Genomic DNA, 26,505 nt, shown 5'->3' on the forward strand with positions numbered 1-26,505 from the left:
TTTGTAAATAGTGTTTACGTAACAGCTGAGATCAGTTATAGCACTGCGCATGCGCGTCACGAGGTCCTTGCTTAGTCGCGAGGTGTTTTGTGCAGTGTGCCTGTTCGCTAGGAAAGCCGTGGCTGCTGCGGCGCTGGGGCTGCCCTGGAGTGGCATCATGGTTATGCGAGGTTACGTCACGGCTACTCTGTAGCTCTGTCACGGTCATGTTGTGGCTGCTGCTGCTTCTACAGCCAGGAGAGAGGTAGTATTGTGACTGCCATGCCCGCCAGGAGAGAATGAACCTGTCTGCAATTCCTACGGCTCCTCGAGTCTCCTTCCAGCCTGTTAGCTCACACCTAGCCTACCCTGGGTTCAGTGAACAGTGTGAATACCAAGAAAGTTGATGTCATGAGCAGGATCAGAGATACAGCTGGTGTAGACAGCAGGATACCCAGCAGGTAGAGGAGCCCAAGGCTCCACTGGGTGGAGGAAGCCAGTGGCCACCAGATAGCATGTGGCACCGTGTGGCTGCAATTCTTTCTGCATGCGCTCTGGTGGAAAACTGGGAAGCATGGATGGGCCCCCAGACAGCATCGAAATGGCGTTACAGGCCGTGAGTTCCCATTTGATGAACAAGATGGCACAGACTGCTGCTGGCACTGTGGGGTGGATTTTCCTGACTGCCCTGAAGGCGAATATTGGTAGTGTGCTCCGTGATGCCACACTGGTACGCAATGTGCAGAGACACTCAGAAGAACTTGAACAACGTATATTGGCCTTAGAGCAAGAACCCGTGGCTCTGAAGACCCCAGCATCCCTGAGGGCGAGGCAGTCAGACTGTGATAATGAACTCTGTGAGACCACAGATTCCCGCTTGGCGGTGAGGCCTGTTGTACAGCAGAAAGAGAAGCATGAGAAGCCTCTGGCCCGGGGAGGGGAGGGCAGCATCCTCATGGGTCCTCCAGTGTGACTGAGCTCGTGACACATCGACCATATACTCTGGCAGAGTTGGTTGACTTGGGTATGAAATTTCGGCAAAAGCAAGGGGAACCCTTGGCAGCATGGCTCTTGCGACTTTGGGACACAGGGGTGCACAGGATTACATGTGTTGGGGATGAGGTAGAACTGGCATCTATAGCCACTCACCCCTCACTGAGACAAAGGTCTCAGAATCCTGGTGACTCCGGCAAGGTGCACCTAACCAAACACATGCCCCCATGGAAATGGATTAAGCTGCCGTTTCCACCATGTGGTCATATGCAGGAGAGCTCCCGGATACTGTGAGTAAATGGCATACCTCTATGAGTTGACCCAAGTAGGGAGAGAACTGGGCATGAAGCGATCAATGTTTAACCCAAACACCTGAGGCCCAGAAGATGAGCGTTTTACTTGTGGCGTTCAAGACGCAGTTTTGAACAGTGAGTCCCCTGTCTACCACTTTTGGATCCCTGACTGCTATTCTTGCCCCCTGTGTGGGCACCCCAGATATGAGGTGATGTCAATGGTGGCTCCCTTGGGAGAAATAGAGGGAAGGCTGCAGGCAAAGGGGATTAGAAGCGTGAAGACCTCAAAAGGGACTCGAGCTGGTAAAGGCCCCATCCAAGTCACGAGAATGCAAATGTGGGCTGATTTGCTGGCAGCGGGAGTTGACAGAAATAAAATTGGTGGACAGCCCAGTGCTCTGCTCCTAGAGCTATGGAGGCAACTGAGATCAAAGCAGCAGTTTACCAGGCTTGAGAAGCACCCGCAGCCAGAGATTCTGGGCAGCTCAGTTAAAAGATTACGTGGCGCCTGAGGATGATCCTTTCGATGATGCCTTTTTTCACTTTGAACAGAACTCAGGCCAAGAGGCCTGCCCGAAAAACCCAAACAGGGACCAGAGGCTCCAAGTAGAACTTGGAATTCGCTGGTCACTAGCTAATGTACAAAGAGTAATGGCCCTGGTTGATGCCGGTGCCAAATGCAACCTTCTTTACAGCAAGTCAGAACCTCTGTCCTATGTTGTATGATATAGACTTAGAACAGTACTGTAAACGCTGTGTCCTAGGATCTGCTACTAATCTCTGATTCTCTTGCAGATTTAGAGCAGTGTGAAATCATTTGGAATTTTGTGGATGGACTGTGGAAAATACACAAAAAATTCCCCTCCTTGAAGGGGTGGGCCCGGTGCTAGTGGGGGGCTTTGTGGTTCCTTAATAAAAATTCCGCAGGAGTGGAGTTGCCCCTGTGGAGGTTTTCCCGCAGCCTCACAAGGCCTGATGGTGGGCTGGACTTGGCCAAAGAGGGTAAAGTCACTCCACCTGAGGGGGGTGTCTTTTCTAGGCCCATGAGGGCAAGGCTGCAGCATGATACCTGACGCTGGGTTTTGCCCTGTATTGGGGATGTCACTGTTTGTTGTTGTAGCTACTGCTATTGCAAGGTGTAAATCCAAGGGTTAGTGTTGCTCGCCAAGGAAACATCATGGAAGATGGACTGCTTGTAGACTATGAGGCGAGAGGCTCTGAAGGAATGGAGTGTAGGGAAGGGACAATTTAGCCAAGATGATGCGGTCTGTCTCTCTCGCCCCATAGCCTCTCGCTCTGGCCCCAGGTTTTGTAAATAATGTTTGTGTAACAGCTGAGATCACTTATAGCACTGCACATACACATCATGAGGTACTTGCTTGGTTGTGAGGTACTCACTGGGTCACGAGGTACTCACTGAGTCACAAGGTACTTGCTTCCTCACGAGGTACTCACTTGGTTATGAGGTACTCACTGAGTCACAAGGTACTTGCTTCCTCACGAGGTACTCACTTGGTTATGAGGTACTCACTGAGTCACAAGGTACTTGCTTCCTCATGAGGTACTTGCTTGGTCTGTCTCTCTTGCCCCATAGCCTCTTGCTCTGGCCCCAGGTTTTGTAAATAATGTTTGTGTAACAGCTGAGATCACTTATAGCACTGCACATACACATCATGAGGTACTTGCTTGGTCATGAGGTACTCACTGAGTCACAAGGTACTTGCTTCCTCACGAGGTACTTGCTTGGTCACAAGGTACTCACTGAGTCACAAGGTACTTGCTTGGTCACATGGTACTCGCTTCCTCACAAGGTACTCACCTGGTCACGAGGTACTCACTGGGTCTCAAGGTACTTGCTTGGTCATGAGGTACTCATTTGGTCATGGGCTGCTTTGTGCGATACGCCTGTAAGAGCCTCACCACAAAAGCTCTGGCTGCTAGAGCACTGGGGCTGCAGCAGAGTGGCATCGTGGTTGCTTCTGTGAGCTTACGTCATGGCTGAGTTATGGCTCCATCGTGGGTATCCTGTGGCTGCTGCTCCAGCTGATGTGCCAACCAGTAGAGAGGCTGTGTCACGGCTGCTGTGTCGGCCAGGAGAGAATAAACGTGTCTGCAGTTCCTACGGCTCCTCCAGTCTCCTTCCATCCTCTTAGCTCATGCCTTGCCTACCCTGGATTCAGTGAACAGTGTGAACAGCAAGACAGTTGGCATCAAGAGCAGGATCAGTGATACAGTTCTGTAGGAACTTGCGTGGCTCTTGGGAATTAAGGGAACAAGGGTTACCCTTGCTGAGGATGCCTGAATAAGATTGTGTCTATAAAAGCATTTTGTGCTCACAACATGTGGGAAACACGTCAGTGCTTTGAAAAGATTTATCTTTAGGAGTGAGGAGGCACTGCTAAGAGTGAGAATTACGGAGAAGTTTTTGGAGGCAGGCGAGACCACGTGATGACTGATTAGACGTGAACAGAGAGCTGTGGAAGATGTTACCTGTGTATCTTGCTTATATCATTCATAAAGACTTTTGGCTGAGTTAAGTTGTCAGAGGAATTGTTGCCATTTTGGAGCTGGAAAATTATAATTTTTAGATTACATGTAAAGTTAGAAATGATGATAAGATGGCTACATGGAGATGTGAGACTACTTAACCAATTATACTGTAATTTATTTTTTTTCCTATCATGCTGTATTAACTTAAACTGGGAGCTCTTCAAGAGCTTATCTTATCTTTTTATCCACATGTTTTTCATATATCCCTTAGCATATTCTAAAAGCTTAAAAATATTGTAGGAAAATAGATGGAAATAGATCAGGATGGAAGGAGTAAATAGTTGGAGCATGAGAAAAAATTATATGAAATGGGATAAAGCTAAAGAAATGCATAAGGAACTTCGCAGAGACATCTTTGAGCATAGGAACCAAATTAGTACTCATCCCTAAAACCCTTGTCCTTTGGAAGATGCAGTGCTTCACTGAGAAGGTTTTTACTGATCCAACATGTACACGACTTAAAATGGAGATTCACATTAATAAGTTTGAATGTTTGAAAAAACATGACTGCTTTCATCTTTTAATTTTGTATATTGTGGAAGTAATTCTAGAGAATATGTCCTCATTGAAAATACACTTTATCCTGATAACATATCAGTTTAAATACAAATTGTCAACTTTTATCCTACTATCCATTTAAAAATAATTTTTCCTTGCAGTGTTTGCTTAAATCTTTTCATTAGCTAAATGTAAGTGTAGTCACATCCCGCATTAACTAAATTTATCAATATTTAATAATTCAGTATTATTCTCACAATACTTTCAGGGAGATAAGTCAGAATAAGTACTTACCCAAGAAATATAATTTTTGGTTCAGAGTATTATTAATGAAATACTCATATATAAAAGCCATTGAAATTTTCATCAGTCTATCATTAACGCTTAATATTTGTTAGCTGAGTATATCTAGATCTTATAAAATATAATGAAAATATGTTTTTATTAAAAATGTCTCTATTCACCTGTTTATTAAGCATCTTTTAAATGCTAGGAATTGTACAGGTGCTGGCAGTATGTAGATCCCCGGCCCTGGACTGTTTCGTAGTCTAGTGAAATGTCTTTCAAATTTAGTGATTAAGAGAGTCCTGGGAAGTAAGATGTCTCAGTTCTTAGTTCCAGAGACTTCAGCTTCACAGAGCTGGATAGCCTTCTAGACATCAGCATTTGCAAGACGTCTCATTTGGTATGGAGACTTTAAAAAAAGGGAAAGTGATTTTCTCAAGTACTTCTACAATGCATTATAAATGAGAATGGAGTTTTTAAGCCTGATAACTCTGGTGTTTACATTATTACTGGCAACAAAATAGAAGAGGACAAATGTATAATGCTTATCAGAAAAGTGTTATCTTTATTGAAAATTAAAATTGTGCTTTCATTGTTGCAGGACATTATTATGTTTATAAAAGCTAGTTAGCTGATTTATCCATGTAATATGTTAACTATTTCATTCATTTTCATGAAATGGACATCTTTAGACAGTCATCTCTGTAGTCAATTATTTACCATATAAAGAGTATACAAATTAAGTATTTGATGAAATATAATGAAAATTGATTCTTCTCATTTCCACTTTCTGAAGCATGTAACATCATGAAGATTCTGCTTTAGTTTGTAATTGTTAAATTAAATGACCCAATGAATGGTAAAGTTATTTTATGAGTCACTAATGAAAAACTTATCAAAATCATGAAAATGTTTCTCCATAGACAAGAATTAACAATCAATAAATCAAAACCAAACTTTTTATTTTCCTAATGTTAATATTTAAATTTTATTTGTGTGATACTAAACCTCACAATAAACTGTGGAAAATTCTGAAGGAGATGGGAATACCAGACCACCTGACCTGTCTCTTGAGAAACCTGTATGCAGGTCAGGAAGCAACAGTTAGAACTGGAAATGGAATAACAGACTGGTTCCAAATAGGAAAAGGAGTATGTCAAGGTTGTATAATGTTACCCTGCTTATTTAACTTATATGCAGAGTACATCATGAGAAACCCTGGGCTGGAAGAAGCACAAGCTGGAATCAAGATTGCTGGGAGAAATATCAATAATCTCAGATATGCAGATGACACCACCCTTATGGCAGAAAGTGAAGAGGAACTAAAAGCCTCTTGATGAGGGTGAAAGAGGAGAGTGAAAAAGTTGGCTTAAAGCTCAACATTCAGAAAACTAAGATCATGGCCTCTGGTCCCATCACTTCATGGGAAATAGATGGGGAAACAGTGGAAACAGTGTCAGACTTTATTTTTTGGGGCTCCCAAATCACGGCAGATGGTGACTGCAGCCATGAAATTAAAAGATGCTTCCTCCTTGGAAAAAAAGTTATGACCAACCTAGACAGCATATTCAAAAGCAGAGACATTACTTTGCCAACAAAGGTCCGTTTAGTTAAGGCTATGGTTTTTCCAGTAGTCACGTATGGATGCGAGAGTTGGACTGTGAAGAAGGCTGAGTGCCGAAGGATTGATGCTTTTGAACTGTGGTGTTGGAGAAGACCCATGAGAGTCCCTTGGACTGCAAGGAGATCCAATCAGTCCATTCTACAGGAGATCAGTACTGGGTGTTCTTTGGAAGGAATGATGCTAAAGCTGAAACTCCAGTACTTTGGCCACCTCATGCGAAGAGTTGACTCATTGGAAAAGACTCTGATGCTGGGAGGGATTGGGGGCAGGAGGAAAAAGGGGACAACAGAGGATGAGATGGCTGGATGGCATCACCAACTTGATGGACGTGAGTTTGAGTGAACTCTGGGAGATGGTGATAGGCAGGGAGGCCTGGCATGCTGCAATTCATGGGGTCGCAAAGAGTCGGACATGACTGAACGACTGAACTGAACTGAACTGAAACCGCACATTCAGAAAAAAATTCTTAAGCATTAAATTTGGTTATTATGAAGAATTCAGAGAGAATGGCTGTTATTTACAAAATGCTTAAACTGAAAAGAAGAAAAAAATGGAAAAATGCAAATGTTATTTGCCTTTTTAAAATAATTTCCTTATGTGTAAGCTAGAAAAGTATAGCATATATCTCCTTGTTCAGTTCAGTCATTCAGTCATATCCAACTCATTGCAACCTCATGAACTGCAGCACACCAGACATCCCTGTCCAGCACCAACTCCTGGAGCTTGCTCAAACTCATGTCTATTGAATTGGTGATGCCATCCAACCATCTCATCCTCTGTTGTCCCCTTCTCCTCCAGCCTTCAATCTTTCCCAGCATTAGGGTCTTTTCCATCGAGTCAGTTCTTTGTATCAGGTGGCCAAAGTATTGGAGTTTCAGCTTCAACATCAGTCCTTCCAGTGAATATTCAGGACTGATTTTCTTTAGGATGGACTGGTTGGATCTCTTTGCTGTCCAAGGTACTCTCAAGAGTCTTTTCCAACACCCCAGCTCAAAATCATCAATTCTTCAGTGCTTTGCTTTCTTTATAGTCCAACTCTCACATCCATACATGACCACTGGAAAAACCATAGCCTTGACTAGATGGACTTTTGTTGGCAGAGTAGTCTCTGCTTTTTAATATGCTGTCTAGGTTGGTCATAGCTTTTCTTCCAAGGAGAAAGTGTCTTTTAATTTCGTGGTTGCAGTCACCATCTACAGTGATTTTGGAGTCCCCCCAAGTAAAGTCAGTCACTATTTCCATTGTTTCCCCATCTATTTGCTATGAATTGATGGGACCGAATGTCATGATCTTAGTTTTCTGAAAGTTGAGATTTAAGCCAACTTTTTCATTCTCCTCTTTCACTTTCATCAAGAGGCTCTTTAATTCTTCTTCACTTTCTGCCATAAGGGTGGTGTCATCTGCATATCTCATTGAGTCCTGGAATTTAAGGCCATGTAATAGATTTTTAAAACTATTGAATATTGAACATAAAGCTATAAGAGGCTTTAGTTATAATTTATTGTAAAAAGTCTCATTTTATGAATGAGAGTTGCCCAAAATCACATTTCTTGTTAACAGCAGATTCTAGTTAGAAGCCTCAGAATACCTACACTTCATTTAGCTCAAAATGAGTTAGAAAAATTATCTAAAGGATATGAGTTATAAACTAGTGATTCTTGATCATTCAGGAAAAAACATATACTTTTTTCTTAGATTCAAATGCAATAAAACTGACAAAATTTCCTTTTTTATAAATCTCTCTCTATATATATATATTTTAATTTTTATTTTTACTTTATTTTACTTTACAATACTCTATTGGTTTTGCCATACATTGACATGAATCCACCATGGGTGTACATGCGTTCCCAAACATATATTTTTAAATAAAATTTCCTTTATTAATTTTTTTTCCCAGTTTTATTATCACTGTCATAACTTCTCATTGGACTTCTTTTGGAAATTAGTATTTAGATTTGTTGGGTAATAACTGGAAAATGTTGCTTTTTGCAGCTGGATGAAGAGGCCTCGATGTGGTGTGCCTGACCAGACCAGAGGTAGCTCCAGATTTAATATTCGTCGGAAGCGGTATGCATTAACGGGCCAGAAGTGGCAACACAAGCACATCACTTACAGGTAAACTAGCTAAGGATGATTTATTGTTTTTTTTTAAACTCATTTTTTTACAACAATTTGACATTTTGTTTGGGGGATCTTACACACATTGACTCCATGGTAGCATATAGTGATGTTCTGGTAACATAAGTAACCAAAAATTGCAATTAAGAAAATAAGTTGTCCATTGGGGGGCCCAGTACACAGGCGTTTCTTGAAATACTTCTGTAAACTCGATCTTCCAGCTTCTTTAGCGAATTCTAATATTCTGAGAAATTTTCAAATGGGTATTCTAATACACAACATTGTTTAACAAGTATTCATAATCAAAAACATTATCAAAGTATATAAATAATTGCAATGTAAACAATATGTCTTTGAATTATTAATTAACTTTTAGTATTAGTGCAGACATTTCTCTATTTTTGGCAACAGTGCAATGTATCTTCCGTTCTTGTCTGCAACGAACGATGCCCAAGGGATGAGAGTATCTTCCAATCTGGAGTGGCAGTTGGCTGCTGGTAGAGATGTTCATATTTATGCACTAATTAATTGAAAAACATTTTATTGAGTCCCAGTTTGGACAAAGAACACTGCTAGGTTCTAATAAATAAAGCATAGAGACTTCATCTTTCCTCATGGTATTACAGTCATATGGAGAATTTGAACAGCCATATGAATGTGATGCCTGTTTTGAAAGGGAAGAAACAGGATGCCAGAGAAATATAAACAGGAGGCCATGGTCATTTAACCTAGCTTAGTAATCCAGGGCTGGTCTCCCTTCTGTCTTAAAAGTAATATGGAGTATTAAAGGAAATTCTCTATATGATCACCTTAATAGATTCAGAAATGTGTTCAAGAAAATTTAATTCCATTTATGATAACTTGGAATTAAAGCAAAGAAGGTACTTAATCAGAGGTGGCATCTACAAAAACAAAAATCACAGCTGCCTTATGTATTCCACATATAAATGTGAACACTATAAAGTAAGGTGTTGGGAAAAATACAGTTAAGGAAAACAACAAAGTACTTGCTCTTCTACCCCACTTCCAACAACATTGCACAGCTACTTCTAGTTATAAGGTAATAAAATAGAATAAAAATGTAAGGATTTTTAAAGAAATAAAACTATCTTTAGTCATAGTTGTATTACTTTCTAACAGAACACCCAGAATAAATGCTAGATAATTTTTTAGAAATAATAAAAGTATATCCAGGTTTAAAAAAAATAGATTTTAATTTTAGGGCCATTTTAGGTTTATGGAAAAGTTGAGCAGATAATACAGTTATTCTCACCCCGCCCTCCACTTCTATACACTCACACAGTTTCTCCCTTATTAGGTGTTTGTTACAATTGTTGAGTCAGTATTGCTATATTACTGACTAAAATCAATAGTTTGCACCAGAGTTCACTCTTCGTGTCAAAGTTTTACAGATTCCGAGAAATGCATATCACATAGCGTTACAGTGCCTGCGTGCGTGCATGCTCCATCGCTTCAGTCCTACCCGACTCTTTGCTATGCCTAAACTGTAGCCCACCAGGCTCCTCAGTCCATGGGATTCTCCAGGCTAGAATACTGGAGTGGGTTGCTGTGCCCTCCTCCCGGGGATCTTCCCAGCCCAGAGATCAAACCCGTGTCTCTTGCATTGCAGGGAGATTCTTTACCACTGAGCCACTGGGGAAGTCCCATAGCATTACAATATCATGCAGAAGAGTTTCACTGCCCTGAAAATCCTCTGTTGCACCTACTCATGCCTCTTCTCTGGAAACTACTGAGTGGTTTTAATAGCTTTATAGTCTTTGCCTTTCCTAGAATGTCATAGAGTTGGAAACACCAGCCAGAGCCATTTCAGCTATGCCTTTTCAGACTACCTTTGTTCACTAAAAATATGCCTTGAAGTTTCCTCTGTCTTTTCATGACCTGATAGCTCATTTCTTTTTATTGTGTTCCTGAGTAATATTCCATTGTATGGGTGTATCACAGCTTGCTTACCGGTTCATCTGTTGAAGACTTCTTGGTTGCTTCCAGTTTTTGGCAATTATTAGTAAGGCTGATATAAACACACATTATGGTTTTTGTGTGGGCTTTAGCTTTCAACTTATTTTTCTAAATACCTGGGAGTGAAATTTTGCTGCTCATAAGGTAAGACTACATTAGCTTTTTAAAGTAATTACCAAACTATCTTCAAAGTGGCTATTCCATTTTCCATTACTACCAGTAATGAATGAAAGTTACTGTTACTCTACAATTTTGTCAAGATTTAGTCTTGCCAGTATTCTGGATTCTAAAGTGGTTACTCAATTTTTTAACTTGCAATTCTCTAATGAATTGTGAAGCTAAGCATATTTTCATATTTTACCTTTTTGTCTTCTGAACATCATCTTCTGTGAGATGAATGTTTAGATCTTTTGATCAACTTTTGAGTCACTATTTTAAGGGTTCTATGTATATTTTGGAACACAAATCTTTTACCAGATATGTTTTTAATTTGTTGTCTTAGTCTGTGGCTTGACATCCCATTGTCTTTTCAGTGTATTTTGTAGAAGTTTTAATTTTAATTAGTTTTAACTTATCAATTATTCTCTTTTGTATATTGTGCTTTTGGTGTTTTATAAAAAAAAAAAAAAAGAATCCAAACCAATGGTCACTTAGAATTTCTCCAATGATATCTTTTAAAATTTTAATAATTTCACATTTATATTTAAGATTATGATCCATTTTTGAGCTTTGTTTTTGTGAAAGGTGTAAAGTCAGTTATCTAGAATTCAATTTTCTTGCCTATGACTTTTCAGTTTTTCTAGCACTATTGGTTAGAAAGACTATCCTTTCTCTTTTATCCTTTGATCTTTTATCAAAGGTCAGTTCCCTATGTGTGTAGGTAAATTTCTGGGCTCTTTATTCTGCTTCATTGAATCATGTGTCTACTCATACAGCAATATTACATTTCTGGATTACTATAGTCTTAATATCAGATGCTGTCAATTTTCTGATTTTTTTAATGTTTTAAATCTTTATTTATTTTATAGAAATATAGTCAATTTACAATATTATATTAGTTTCAGATGTAGTACATAGTGGTTCAATATATTCTTCAGTATTTTGTTGTGTTTTCAGCATCTCTTACCTTCCCACATAAACTTCAGAATAATTTGCCATTACAGGCATCCCTTGGAAATATTCTGGGTTCAGTCCTAGACCAGCACAGTAAAGTGAATATATCAATCAAGCAGAAATAGCAAATAAAATAAATGTCATGATTTTTTTGGTTTATCAGTATGTATAAGTATAGAAGTTATACTTATAACTACAGCCTATTAAATGTCCAATTGCATTATGTCCAAAGCACCATGTGCATGCCTTACTTAAAAATACTTGATTGATTAAAACTTGCTAACCTTCAGTTGTTGATAACTGTTGAGTGATCAGGGTGGTAGTTGGTGAAAGTCATGGTCTGAGGCAATTTTTTAAAAGAAGACAATAATGAATCTTGCTCCACTGATTAACTCTTCCCTTATGGGTGACTTCTCTGTAACATACAGTGCTGTTTAATAGCAATTTACCCACAGGAGCACTTCTTGCAAAACTGGAGTCAATTCTCTCAAACTCTGCCACTGTTTTAGCAACCAAATTTACATCATATTCTGAATCTCTTTTCTGTTATTCCAACAATCTTCATGGCATCTTCACCAAGAGTGAATTCCATTTCAAGAAACACTCTCTTTCCTCATCAGTAAGAATCAACTTCTCATCATTTAAAGTCTTATCATGGGGTTGTAACAATTCAGTCATATCTTTAAGCTCATGTTTGCTGTTAATTGTCATGTTATTTCTGCCACGTCTGAAGTTATTTCTTCCACTGAAGTCTTGAACCACTTGAAATCATTCATGAAGATCAGAATAAATTTTTTCTAAACTCCTATGAATATTGATATTTTATCTCTTTCCATGAATCGTAAATGTTCTTAAAGGCATAACGAATGGTGAATTCTGTCTAAAAGATTTTCAGTTTACTCAAATTCATCAGAGGAATCACTATCTATGGCAGCTATAGCCTTACAAAATGTATTTCTTAAATATTAAGATTTTAAAGTTAAAATCACTTCCTAATCCAAGGGCTGTATAATGGATATCATGTTAGTAGTCATGAAACCAACATGAATCTTGTATATCTCCATCACAGCTCTTGGGTTACCAGATGCACTGTCAGTGAGCAGTAATATTTGGAAAGGAATCTTTTTGTTGTGGTGGTTGTTTTCCTGAGTGGTAGGGCCTCAACAGTGGGCTTACAATATTTGGTTGACTATGTTGTAAACAGATGTATTGTCATCCAGACTTTGTTGTTTTAACCAGCAACCACAACAACAAAGAAAGAATAAAGAGAAAAAAAATTCCGGAATGAATTGCAGAGCAAGTGAAAACATGAGAATAAAAATAAATGTTTTGTCTCGGGTCTCAGCTCTCAGAGTCCTTTCTCCCACTGTGAGCCACAGCTCACTTCTGCCTCCCTAGGAGACCCTGCAGTGCTGGGGAGGCCTGGTCCCTGGACCTGATGCGGGGACAGCTCAGACTCTATCTGGCCCTTCTCCTGCATTTGATTTTCTCCAGTGACCCCAGTTGCCAGAGCTAGAGTGTTTTCTTTTGTGGAAATACTCACTGTCCTTTGATATATTCTACAGACAGTCTGTCTAGTTGATTGTGTGAATTTAATCTGTAGCTTAGACAGCTGATGGCAAGGTTTGCAAACCTCTTCCTTTGTCGCTCTGCCCCTGGAGCTCAGTGGTGGTTTTATTCCCATCTCTGCATGTGTATCACCCACAGGGGTTTGCTCCCAAGGATGCCCTAAAGGACTTGGGTCTGCTTCAGTGAGGACCGGGCATGGAGGTGGTACAGCTGCTTTGATTGCAGGAGCCTTGGTGGTGCCAGGTGTGTAGAGAAGCCAGTGGTCATGGGCATGGGAGATATGGCTCTATTAGGATTCTTTTCTAGCCTCTGGCAGCTGGCACCCAAAGTGCCTTCCTGTCTGGTCCTTCTCCATTGCTTGGCCCAGCAGATGCTCAAAGACCCCTGGCTGGGGTCCTTCTCTAGTGCTCAATTGCCAGTGCAGGCATGTGAGGGGAGGGAAGCTACAGTGAAGGCTGTACCCCTTGCACATGACTCAGCAATAGCACCCTGCTCCCATGGTCTCCAGGATTTCTTCCAAAGGCATTCTCCACCATGGATTTCCTCTCTCCTGTCTCCTTGAGTTGTCTCCCTGCAGTCATCGTCAGTCGTCGCACTGAGATTGCTCTCCAAGCCCCACGATCCAGCTCCCAGCCACTGTGTACACTAAGACTTGCATCCCTGTCCAAGGTACATCGGCCCTGGCACAGATTGTTCTGTGTGTTTCTCACTTCATTTGGACGGTCACAGATCAGCTGCTTCACGCTATAGAGTCCATCTAGCTGATTGTGTGAATTTAGTCTGTCAGACAGCTGATGGAAAGGTTTTCAGACCCCTTCCTTTGTCGCTCTGCGCCTGGAGCTCAGCAGTGGTTTCACCCCCCTCTCTGTATATGTACCATCCACAGGAGTTTGCTCAAATGCGTCTCTTCTGTCCCGATCAATTGACCGGATGTGGGGCTCTCTCCCTTGCCTCTGCTCCCGACTCCGGGGTGCAGGTCAGGTCCTATTCACTCTCCTCTTCCTTCTCCCTCCTTCCCGTCAACCTACTGATTTGTGCCTGGGTCCCTATATTGCTTTCCAGGGATCAGGGGCTCTACCAGCTCTCAGCTGGTGCTCTGTGAGAACTTCTGCATATGTGGATGTCTTCCTGATGCATCCATGGAGAGAGACTGTACTCTGAGTGCACCTGCTCTTCTGCCATCTTGTCCTTTCTCTAGAAACACTTAAATAGACTTTGTGTTTTGCAGCTTTCTCATTTATAATCCACTGGTATTATACTGAGCCTCACTGATGCAGTACGAGGTATTAGGGTGGGGAAGCAGTCTATAACCCTGTGATTAAATCTGCTTTTTAAGGTGGTATGACTTTTGGGAATTGTATTACCGGAATTTATCTTAGCCTTTTAATTTTTTCTTATATACAGTAAAATGCCTCAGGGACTTTTGCTTCAGATTCTCTGTAGTCTTCTGCCTCTCCAGTTTTGGTGGTGACAGTTTGCTCTGTAACTGCAATTCTCTGATGCAGCTAAGAATTATTTTCTGTTTGTTCAGCGTTTTTTTTTGTTTATTTTTTTTTCTCCTCATTGTGAGGTTGGGAATTACAAACTGCCAAAAAAGAACAAAAAATAAATTCACAAAAGGCGTGTAAACCCTTTAAGAAGAAAGTTAGGAACTTGCACTAAATGACATAAGAGGACAAAAAATAAATTAGAGCAAAACATAGTTTGCTCTTAATAGAAAGGCTCAGTATAATAAATGTTCAAATTTTTCATAAATTGAGCACAATTTTAGCAAAATTCCCAATAATATTTTTATGTAAATTTAACAAACTGACCAGAAAATATCTGATTATTAGTGAAGATCCAATATTAATCAAAATGTTCCCATTTACTAGATATGAAGACTTTCTTAAATCAATACTAATTAAGGCCATATGTGATATTAGCACAGAGAGATAGACAAATAGTCCAACAGCGAAGAGATCACAGGAATAGATTGATTCCTATATTTAAAAAAATGATTTTTGCCAGAGTAGAATGTATAGATCAGTGGAGAAATGATGGGCCATTTTACTTATTAAGTTATTCTGAGATAATTATTTGTATGAAAAACAATGAAATTAGTCTTCATACCATATAAAAATCAATAAATACTAGTTGGATTAAAGTTTATTATAAATTTTAGACCTATAAAGTTCACTCAGCTATGTATATTGCCATTTACTCTTTTCATTTCAGATATTATTCCTCTTCTGACCTGACTTCCAAACTTTTGATGGCATACCCTGTTTAGTCTCCATATATCATTAGGTGCAAACTATACCATTCATTTTAAAAAGAAGAGGGAGACTGTTGAGAATGGTTATGGTTAGAACTGATCATAATTCTATTTCTGTTCAGTCCCTATACTGACAGTTGTCTCAGTTTTGAACTTTCAAATAATTAGGTGTTTATCCCTATAAACTTTCAGATTATTTTTGAACTGTTCTATTATTGATATGCACATCATGTGATTAAGAGTTTTGGAGTAAGAATGATCTGAATTTGAATCCTTGCTTTGATCCTCGCTCTCTGTGAAGTCAGGATCAAGTTACTCATCCTTCCTAAGTCTCATTTCCCTTGCGTGAAAAAAAGAGTATTATAACAGTACCTGCCTCATAAAGCTTGGGAGACAAGTCAGATAGTAGGGGGAAGAAAAAAAAAAGCACAGTGCTCAAAATATAATTAGTGCTTGATAAATTCTGATTAGTATATTTACTCCTTTAATGTACCAGACAAATCCCAGAATTTGTTGAGAATATGATGATAGGATAAGAGAAAGTTGACAGTGAGAGCTAAGGCATATTGTCTTTTAATATATGTTAGGTGTTAAGACGTTGCCTTGTGTATGATAGGTAACATCATTTGCTACTACTTTTTATTTAGGAAAGTAAATACAAAATATGACACTAGAGCTCAAAGAGTAATTATTCATGAAAAAGATTGCTGAATGTGCCATTAGAGAATAAAGATAAAAGTTGGAGTCAGGGTAGTTGAATCTAGGTTTTATTTGATGGAAAGCTCATTATGAGCCAACAGTATAATGTGGCTCAAACAATAAAAAAGCAGGAGTGTCCAGATAGGAGCTATAGAAATCAAAGTGTTAAAAAAGTAGAGATGCTAATTTTTTCCTTTGCTTTGCTGCCCATGTCTTATCACATGTGTCCTTTTTGCCTTGTGCCACCACATTTTAGCTGCTTCTTGGCAAATGAATGTACACCTATAAAGAGAAATCAAAATGTTAAGAGACCTTGAGTACAGTTTGCATGAGGAAGAGCTTAAGATTAGAGCCAAGGATTCTCAACATGGCGGAAGGAGTATTTATGGAAGAAATTTCTTGTTATTCTCAAATATTTAAAGGCTTTCCAAAAGCTCTAATATTTTGAGCTATTGGAAAATTAAACCATCTATCCTAAAAGTCTGTCCCATCACTGGAAACATGTAAACCAGGAAATGTATTCACTTGTCGGGGAAGTTAGGGAACATGTGTGGAATGGTTGGAAAGTTTGATTACATAACTTTAAGATGTCTTCCTATATTTAAAATGTGGGCTTGGAAGGAGCTTTCTATAATCTGTCTATTTAAAGGGAATGTCTAGGCCCTTGTGCCTTCCACTTTAATGCCTTCAGGGTTTGATGCCTAGAAATGGGAACTTCTGAGTCGTACCATGTATGTGTTCTTTGAGGTATATATTACTTCGGCTGATGCATAATATGCATGCTGGTTATAAATAGAAGTACTGGTGGCCCTTCATCTATTACTTGAATCTTTATGGTCAATTTTCTTTTGGCAAACTTTGCTTTTTGGATAATTAGGTGTCTCTCATTCAGTAAATGATTATTGAACAGCATTTTAACTGTCGGTAGACAGATGAGTTAGGCAAAGGCCCTGCTCCTGTGGACAATGTAGTCTAGTATGGGAGACAGGTATGAAAGTGAGCAGTTGTAAAACAGTGTATCGAATGTTACTTCAAGGCCATACAGGAGCTTCAGTTCATCAGGGAACATACCCGGTTTATGCTACATAATAGAATTTCTTCTCAATAAATAGTTGTTGAATAAATTAATGAATTCTTAGTAGACTTTGTTTAAACTTTCTCCAAAATATTAATAGGACTTTATGAAACTCCAATACTTTGGCCACCTCATGAGAAGAGTTGACTCATTGGAAAAGACTGTGATGCTGGGAGGGATTGGGGGCAGGAGGAGAAGGGGATGACCGAGGATGAGATGGCTGGATGGCATCACTGACTCGATGGACATGAGTTTGGGTGAACTCCGGGAGATGGTGATGGACAGGGAGGCCTGGCGTGCTGCAATTCATGGGGTCGCAGAGTCAGACACGACTGAGCGACTGAACTGAACTGAACTGAATGAGTCCTACCTTTATCACATAGATCTCTATTTCCCAGGTTTACTGAGTATTATATAAAATATATTTAGCCTAAATTCCTTTTCTCTATAAAATATAAACTCCAAAATATTTTATGTAATAAATGGCCGATGGGATTGGTATCAACTGCCAGATAAGTCTATTTAAAATTAATGAGAAGTTTTATTAATTGATGATAGTACTATGTTATATTAACTGTATAGATTTCCCTAATAAATTCTTCCTTTAGCTAACCTTGCTTTCAAATTCATGCTTCTGTGACTACTGAGGTTACAACACTAGAAGTTATTACTTTACTTTACCAATACATACACAGAAAAGAAACCTAGAAATTGCTAAAGAAAGTTCCTCTCTGGAAACATTTATCATTCTCTCTCAACCCAGTGAGCTCACTGAACTTGATTATCCTATTGACCAACATGTGTATCCACTATTAAAATAAGACCCATGTAGTCCATGGGGTTGCTAAGAGTCAGACATGCCCTAGCGACAACAAATGCCCTACATGGAAAACTAGCATCTTTGGAAAGAGTCAAATATTTAACATCAGCTTTCCTAGAGGGACTCTATAGTCAATCTCTACTCTGATCATTTCTTGTATTTAAAAAAACAAAATAAAGCCACATCAACTATACAAGTATAATATGTATAAATGTAAATTAATCTATTTAGTTGTCCTCTGATAGAATATTTCGATACATTCTGGATAAGGATCTGCTGATAATTTAAATATGTACTTTATTATTTTTACTCTTTTATATTCTTACCAGTTGTCTATTTTCCCGGGTATAATAAATTCCATTTAATTGCTGCTGCTGCTGCTGCTAAGTTGCTTCAGTCGTGTCCGATTCTGTGCGATCTGATAGACCGCAGCCCACCAGGCTCCCCTGTCCCTGGGATTCTCCAGGCAAGAACACTGGAGTGGGTTGCCATTTCCTTCTCCAATGCTTCAAAGTGAAAAGTGAAAGTGAAGTTGCTCGGTTGTGTCTGACTCTTAGAGACAACATAGACAGCAGTCATTTTTAATAAAATGATACTATGCTTTTCTGAACAACTATTTTTCTCTACTAAATTGAGTAAAAAAGCTATTTCAACTTGGTCATACCAAAATATCTTGACGTAAGTATATCATATACCCTCTGAATCTTATCTAAATGTCAAAGTATTCAAGTTTTTTCTTATATTGAAATGAGATAAACAATACTCAAAATCTTAAAAAGATTTATCACTATATCATAACTTTATGGAGGATAATCATTATCAGTATATAAAATTACATTAGAGAATCGGTATGCATCCAGTATATTAAAACTAGAGAATCCTGACTTTACAAGGTAATTTTAGGCATTGGATAATATTTACTGTCTCCTGAGTACCTACAGTTTATTTGAAAGTGATGAAACCTTTGCCAATGTCCTTGTTTCACATTTCCTGTAACTTCTGTTTAAATGAACAAATGTATGATAATTTTACATTTCACAATAATTCATTTTACAGAACCAATAAAGAAAAATAATTCCTATAGTTTTGGTACAGTTATGTTAGTAAGTCTTTCTCCCCAAAGTTACTGTTTTTTAAATGTCAACTTCTCATATTTTAAAAAATTACCCTAGAAATAGTGAGGTAAACTTAATATTTCACTTATCATGAATAAATTTTTGCATTTCTATTGATGATTGTAAAAGCAGAGTTTAAGTTTTCTTTTAAACCTTTGGTATATTATCAGTCAGTTCAGTCACTCAGTTGTGTCCAACTCTTTGCGGCCCATGGACTGCAGCCAGGCCTCCCTGTCCATCACCAACTCCTAGAGCTTGCTCAGACTCATGTCCGTTGAGGCAATGATGCCATCCAACCATCTCATCCTCTATCATCCCCTTCTCCTCCCACCTTCAGTCTTTGTCAGCACCAGGGTCTTTTCCAATGAGTCAGTTCTTTGCATCAGATGTCCAAAGTATTGGAGTTTCAGCTTCAGCATTAGTCCTTCCAATGAATATTCAGGACTGATTTCCTTTAGGATATAATATAAATGTATTATATTGTAATACATTTATAATATTGGATATATATAATATAATATTGGACTTGTTGGATCTCCTTGCAGTCCAAGGGACTCTCAAGAGTCTTCTCCAACACCACAGTTCAAAAGCATCAGTTCTTCAGCGCTCAGCTTTCTCTATAGTCCAGCTCTCACATACATGACTGCTGGAAAAATCATAGCTTTGACCAGATGGACCTTACATACATACATACATCCTTTGTTGGCAAAGCAATGTCTCTGCTTTTTCATATGCTGTCTAGTATATACTACCAAACACCAAAATATTTACTTTTTTTTCTTACTTTCATATTACAGAGAAACTGGTACTCTAATTTTGGAGAAGATTCATCACTCTGTTAAAGCAGGAAGGAGAAATACTCCATTATTAGTACACTTTTTTTTTTTAATTCAATGAATTGGTATCGATTCAGTGAAGTTAAAACTAGAGAATCCTGACTTTTAACAGTAACTTTAAAAATAAGTTAACATAGTTTGCCTTAAGTATCAATTGTTCTGATGAAAAATGATGTCCTTAAATTTCGCTTTAGGTCAATTTTATTATGTAGTGTTGTGTAAGATCTGATTATAGGGTAAAGTTTGCAAAACTTACCAAACTGAAAGTTTAAGAGAATCACTAAGATAGCATCATGAAAATGCCCAGTAGACAATTAAAAAACTGAAAATATTGTCTTATTAAAATAAAAAATGTTAACTATAGCCATTCTATTTCTGCCAAAAAAGATAAAGCACTTTAAAATTAAATCACTTTGTTTTTCAAATATGATGTTTCTTTAATTTTACTGTATCATATTTTTGCAAATACATATTAGCAATTTTATGCATTATATATTAGAATATCAAGAATAACAGTGTTAGTTTACTTTTAATATCACATGATCTCTCTGTACCCTTAATTATTTCAGTTATTAGTAAATACAAGATACATTTCTTAATGGCATACAGATTTCTAAATTGTTTTTTGTGTGCACCTAATTCAGAATTCCAGCTCTAACTTTGAAGTGTACTAATGTATCATATATATATATAATTTTTTATTAGAATAGAGTTGATTTATAGTTATGTGTTAGTTTCAGATTTACAATAATGTGAAACTATGTGTGTGTGTGTGTGTGTGTGTGTGTGTATTCTTCTTCAGGTTCATTTCCCACATAGACCACCACAGAATATTGAGTAGACGTCCATGTATAATACAGTAGGTCACTTTTAGTTATAGATTTTATGCTTAGTAGCATGTTTATGTCAATCCCAAACTCCCGATCTATCACTTTCCCCCATGTTTGCCCCTTGGTAACACAAGTTTGACTTTGAGGTCTGTGAGTCCACTTCTGTTCTGTAAAAAGTCTATTTGTATAATTTTTATTATATTCCACACATAAGTGATGTCATATGAAGTTAATCTTTCTTTGTCTGACTTCACTTAACATGATAATCTCCAGGTCCCTCTGTGTTGCTGCAAATGATATTGTTTTGTTGTATGTTACTGTTGAGTAATATTCCATTGTATACATGTATCACATTTTCATTATCCACTCCTCTGTTGATGGACATTCAGGTTGCTTCCATGTCTTGGCTATTGTAAATAGTGCTGCAAGGAACACTGGAGTGCGTGTAAGTGGGAATGTAAGTTGCTACAATCATTATGGAGAATAGCCCTGAGGTTCCTTAAAAAAGATATAAAACTCCCATATGATCCAGCAATCCCATCCCTGGGCATATATTTGCAGAAAACTGTAATTTGAAAAGATACTTGTGTCTTGTATTTTTTAATGATATCACAAATATTGTAGTTAAGCACATTTTGGAAACTCATCAGTGCATAGCTTTGAAAAACATAATGATGTGTTTTTCAAGTCCAAACTGTACTCCACATTTATTATTCTTTATTATATTGCTTCATTTTTCTCAGAACTACTGTATACTTATATGTATATCATACCAATACAATTTCATTTATTTTCTTTAAAGTTATCCTGTTTTTGAAAATAAAGCAGTTTCTCCATTACACATTCAATCCAACACTAATTCCCATTAAAATTTTATCAGCAGAGCGTATACTGAAATGGTCTAACTCTTCATATCTCCATGATAGCCTCTCTAGTACATGTCTCTAATTTCTGTTGCTTAAACTTCCGAAATGTTTTACTGCTTCCAATTTTGTCCCCCTTATCATTTTTCAGCAGGAGTAGTGATCTTTGTAAACTGGAATAATACCAGGATACTTCTCTGCTTAAAACCCTCCAGTGGTTTGCTTTCACAGAAAATAACCCAGGTTTCCCTGGTGGCTCAGATGGTAAAGAATTTGCCTGCAATGCAGGAGACCTGGGTTCTATCGCTGGGTTGGGAAGGCCCCTGGAGAAGGAAGTGGCAACCCACTCAAGTACTCTTGCCTGGAAAATTCCATGAAAAGAGGAGCCTGGCAGGCTGCAGACCATGGGGTCACAAAGTGATCTTCGTAAACTGAAATAATACCAGAATATTCTCTGCTTAAAACTCTCCAGTGGTTTGCTTTCACAGAATATAACCCATTCCCTGCCAATTCTCTTTCAATTCATGTCACTGTCCTGAGCGGTCATTTTGCACCAGTTCACTAAGCAGCTGCATTATCTGAACTGGCTGGAAACTCAGTCTGAGGCGTGTGGGGCTCCTTTTGTCACTGATATCCCATTTATCGTCTACTCATCTCACCTCCTCACCGCTCATTTATAACCATATATATTTGTATTTTTGTTGTGTATCTCTTATCACTAAAATAAGATCTACAAGATCAGAGACTTATTCACAGTTATATGTCTAGCACCTAAAGCGGTACCCATGATGTAGTATGTTCTTTGAAATAATGAATCATAAAAATGCTTGCTTCTGCAGTCTGATAAGGTGAAAAGAAAATATAAGACTGCAAGGAAAATTAGACAGCTTTCAAAGTTAAAACATTAATCTGTGTGCCCAATCAGCCATCAGGTAATTAGGAAGGGAAACCATAAACAAAAGAGAAGACAACCCTCAAATTGGGAGAAACTCTTTGCAAATGAAGCAACTATAAAGGGATTAATCTCCAAAATATAAAAAACAGCTCATAAAGCTCAATTTAAATTAAAAAACCCAATCAGAAAATGGGTAGAATATCTAAATAGACATTTATAAAAGAAAACATATAGATGGCCAGAGAGGACATGAAAACATACTCAACATCATTAATTATTAGGGACATGCAAATCACAACTGCAAAGAAGTGTCACCTCACACTGGTCAGAATGGCCATCATCAAGAATTCTATAAACAACACAAGCTGGAGAGGATGTGGAGGAATGGCCCCTCTCTTCTGCTTTTGGTGGGAATGTAAATTAGTACAGCCACTGTGGAGGATAGTATCAATTCTGTTCAGTCACTCAGTCGTGTCTGACTCTCAGTGACCCCATGGACTGCAGCACACCAAGCCTCCATGTCCATCACCAACTCCTGGAGTTTACTCAAACTCATATCCACAGAGTCGGTGATGCCATCCAACCATCTCATCCTCTGTCGTCCCCATCTCTTCCCACCTTAAATCTTTCCCAGCATCAGTGTTTTCTTCCAAAGAGTCAGCTCTTTGCATCAGGCCAAAGTATTGGAGTTTCAGCTTTAGCACCAGTCCCTCCAGTGAATATTCAGGACTAACTTCCCTTAGGATGGACTGGTTGGATCTCCTGGCAGTCCAAGGAACTCTCAAGAATCTTCTCCAGCACCACAGTTCAAAAGCATCAACTCCTCCACACTCAGCTTTCTTTATAGTCCAATTCTCACATCCACACATGACTACTGGAAAAACCATAGCTTTGACTAGGCAAACCTTTGGTGGCAAAGTAATGTCTCCGCTTTTAATATGCTTTCTAGGCTGGTCATAGCTTTTCTTCCAAGGAGCAAGAGTCTTTTAATTTCATGGCTGCAGTCACCATCTGCAGTGATTTGGGAACTCAAAAAAATAAACTCTGTCACTGTTTCCATTGTTTCCCCATCTACTTGCCATGAAGTGATGGGACTGGATGCCCTGATCTTAGTTTTCTGAATGTTGAGTTTTAAGCCAACATTTTCACTCTCTTCTTTCACTTTCATCAAGAGGCTCTTTAGTTCTTCTTCACTTTCTGCCATAGGGATGGTGTCATCTGCATGTCTGAGGTTACTGATATTTCTCCTGGCAATCTTGATTCCAGCTTGTGCTTCATCCACCCCAGCATTTCTCATGATGTACTCTGCATAGAAGTTAAATAAGTAGGGTGACAATATACAGCCTTGATGTACTCCTTTCCCAATTTGGAACCAATCCATTGTTCCATGTCCAGTTCTAACTGTTGCTTCTTGACTTGCATACAGATTTCTCAGGAGGCAGGTAAGACAGTCTGATAGTCCCATCTCTTGAAGAATTTTCCGCAATTCGTTGTGATCTACAAAGTCAAAGGCTTTGGCTTAGTCAATAAAGCAGAAGTATGTGTTTTCTGGAACTCTCTTGCTTTTTTGATGATCCAGTGGATGTTGGCAATTTGATCTCTGGTTCCTCTGCCTTTTCTAAATCCAGCTTGAACATCTGGAAGTTCACAGTTCATGCACTGTTGAATCCTGGCTTGAAGAATTTTGAGCATTACTTTGCTAGTGTGTGAGATGAGTGCAATTGTGCAGTAGTTTGAGCATTCTTTGGCATTGCCTTTCTTTGGGATTGGAATGAAAATTGACCTTTTCTTGTCCTGTAGCCACTGCTGTTGTCCAAATTCGCTGGCATTCTGAGTGTAGCACTTTTACAGCATCATCCTTCAGGATTTGAAATAGCTCAACTGGAATTCCATCACCTCCACTAGCTTTGTTTGTAGTGGTGCTTTCTAAGTCCCACTTGATTTTGCATTCCAGGATGTCTGGCTCTAGGTTAGTGATCACACCATCATGATTATCTGGGTCATGAAGATCTTTTTTGTATAGTTCTTCTGTGTATTTTCGCCACCTCTTCTTAATATCTTCTGCTTCTGTTAGGTCCATACCATTTCTGTACTTTATTGTGCCCATCTTTGCATGAAATTGTTCCCTTGGTATCTCAAATTTTCTTGACGATACCTCTAGTCTTTCCCATTCTATTGTTTTCTGCTATTTCTTTTCATTGATGACTGAGGAAGGCTTCCTTATCTCTCTTTGCTCATCTTGGAACTCCACATTCAGATGGGTGTACCTTTCCTTTTCTCCTTTGCCTTTAGCTTCTCTTCTTTTCACAGCTATTTGTAAGGCCTCCTCAGATAACCATTTTGCCTTTTTGCATTTCTTTTTCTTGGGGATGGTCTTGATCCCTGTCTCCTGTATAATGTCATGAACCTCTGTCCATAGTTCTTCAGGCACTCTGTCTATCAGATCTAAAACCTTGAATCTGTTTGTCACTTCCACTGTATAATCTTAAGGGATTTGATTTAGGTCATATCTGAATGGTCTAGCAGTTTCCCCTCCTTTCTTCAATTTAGGTCTGAATTTGCTCAACATCACTCATTATCAGAGAAATGAATATCAAAACCACAATGATTTACCACTTCACACCAGTCAGAATGGCTGCGATCCAAAAGTCTACAAGCAATTAATGCTGGAGAGGATGTGGAGAAAAGGGAACCCTCTTACACTGTTGGTGGGAATGCAAACTAGTACAGCCACTATGGAGAACAGTGTGGAGATTCCTTAAAAACTGGAAATAGAACTTCCTTATGACCCAGCAATCCCACTGCTGGGCATACACACCGAGGAAACCAGAACTGAAAGAGACACATGTACCCCAATGTTCACTGCAGCACTGTTTATAATAGCCAGGACATGGAAGCAACCTAGATGTCCATCAGCAGATGATTGGATAAGAAAGCTGAGGTACATATACACAATGGAGTATTACTCAGCCATTAAAAAGAATACATTTGAATCAGTTCTAATGAGGTGGATGAAACTGGAGCCAATTATACAGAGTGAAGTAAGCCAGAAAGAAAAACACCAATACAGTATACTAATGCATATATATGGAATTTGGAAAGATGGTAACGATAACCCTGTATGCGAGACAGCAAAAGAGACACAGATGTATAGAACAGGCTTTTGGACTCTGTGGGAGAGGGAGACGGTGGGATGATTTGGGAGAATGGCACTGAAACATGTATCATATCATATATGAAATGAATCGCCAGTCCAGGTTCGATGCATGATACTGGATGCTTGGGGCTGGTGCAATGAGAGGACCCAGAGGGATGGTACGGGAGGGAGGTGGGAGGGGGGGTTCAGGACAGGGAACAGGTGTATACCTATGGCGGATTCAGATTGATATATGGCAAAACCAATACAATATTGTAAAGTAATTAATCTCCACATAAAATAAATAAATTTATATTGAAGAAAAAGTTCCTTAAAAAAATAAAAAAGAGTTCATGATATGAACCACAGTCAGCTTCCAGCCTTGTTTTTGCTGACTGTATAGAACTTCTAAATCTTTGGCTGCAGAGAATGTAATCAATCTGATTTCGGTGTTGACCATCTGGTGATGTCCATGTGTAGAGTCTTCTCTTGTGTTCTTGGAAGAGGGTGTTTGCTATGACCTGTGCATTCTCTTGGCAACATTCTATTAGCTTTTCCCCTGCTTCATTTTGTACTTCAAAGCCAAATTTGCCTGTTATTCCAAGTATCTCTTGAATTCCAACTTCTGCATCCCAGTCCCTTATACTGAACAGGACATCTTTTTTGGGTGTTAGTTCTAGAAGGAATTGTAGGTCTTCAAAGACCCATTCAGCTTCAGCTTCTTCAGCATTACTGGTTGGGGCATAGACTTGGATTACCGTGATATTGAATGGTTTGCTTTGGAAACAAATAGAGATCATTCTGTCATTTTTGAGATTGCATCCAAGTACTGAATTTCAGACTCTTTTGTTGACTGTGATGGCTATTCCATTTCTTCTAATGGATTCTTGCCCACAGTAGTAGATATAATGGTCATCTGAGTTAAATTCACCCATTCCAGTCCATTTTAGTTCACTGATTCCTAAAATGTTGATGTT

At 38.8% G+C, this 26,505-nt stretch overlaps 1 protein-coding gene across 1 annotated transcript in view; it reads left to right on the forward strand.

The window, feature by feature from the left end:
- MMP16 (matrix metallopeptidase 16) overlaps positions 1-26,505 on the forward strand; it is a 388,312-nt gene that overhangs the window by 194,256 nt on the left and 167,551 nt on the right. The window contains exon 3 of the mRNA XM_004011852.6: positions 8,218-8,340. Coding sequence (XP_004011901.1) covers positions 8,218-8,340 — 123 coding nt within the window. The remainder of the gene's footprint in view (positions 1-8,217; positions 8,341-26,505) is intronic.

The sequence above is a fragment of the Ovis aries genome, chromosome 9 (genome assembly GCF_016772045.2).
Source record: "Ovis aries strain OAR_USU_Benz2616 breed Rambouillet chromosome 9, ARS-UI_Ramb_v3.0, whole genome shotgun sequence".
In the NCBI taxonomy this organism is placed as follows: Eukaryota; Metazoa; Chordata; class Mammalia; order Artiodactyla; family Bovidae; genus Ovis; species Ovis aries.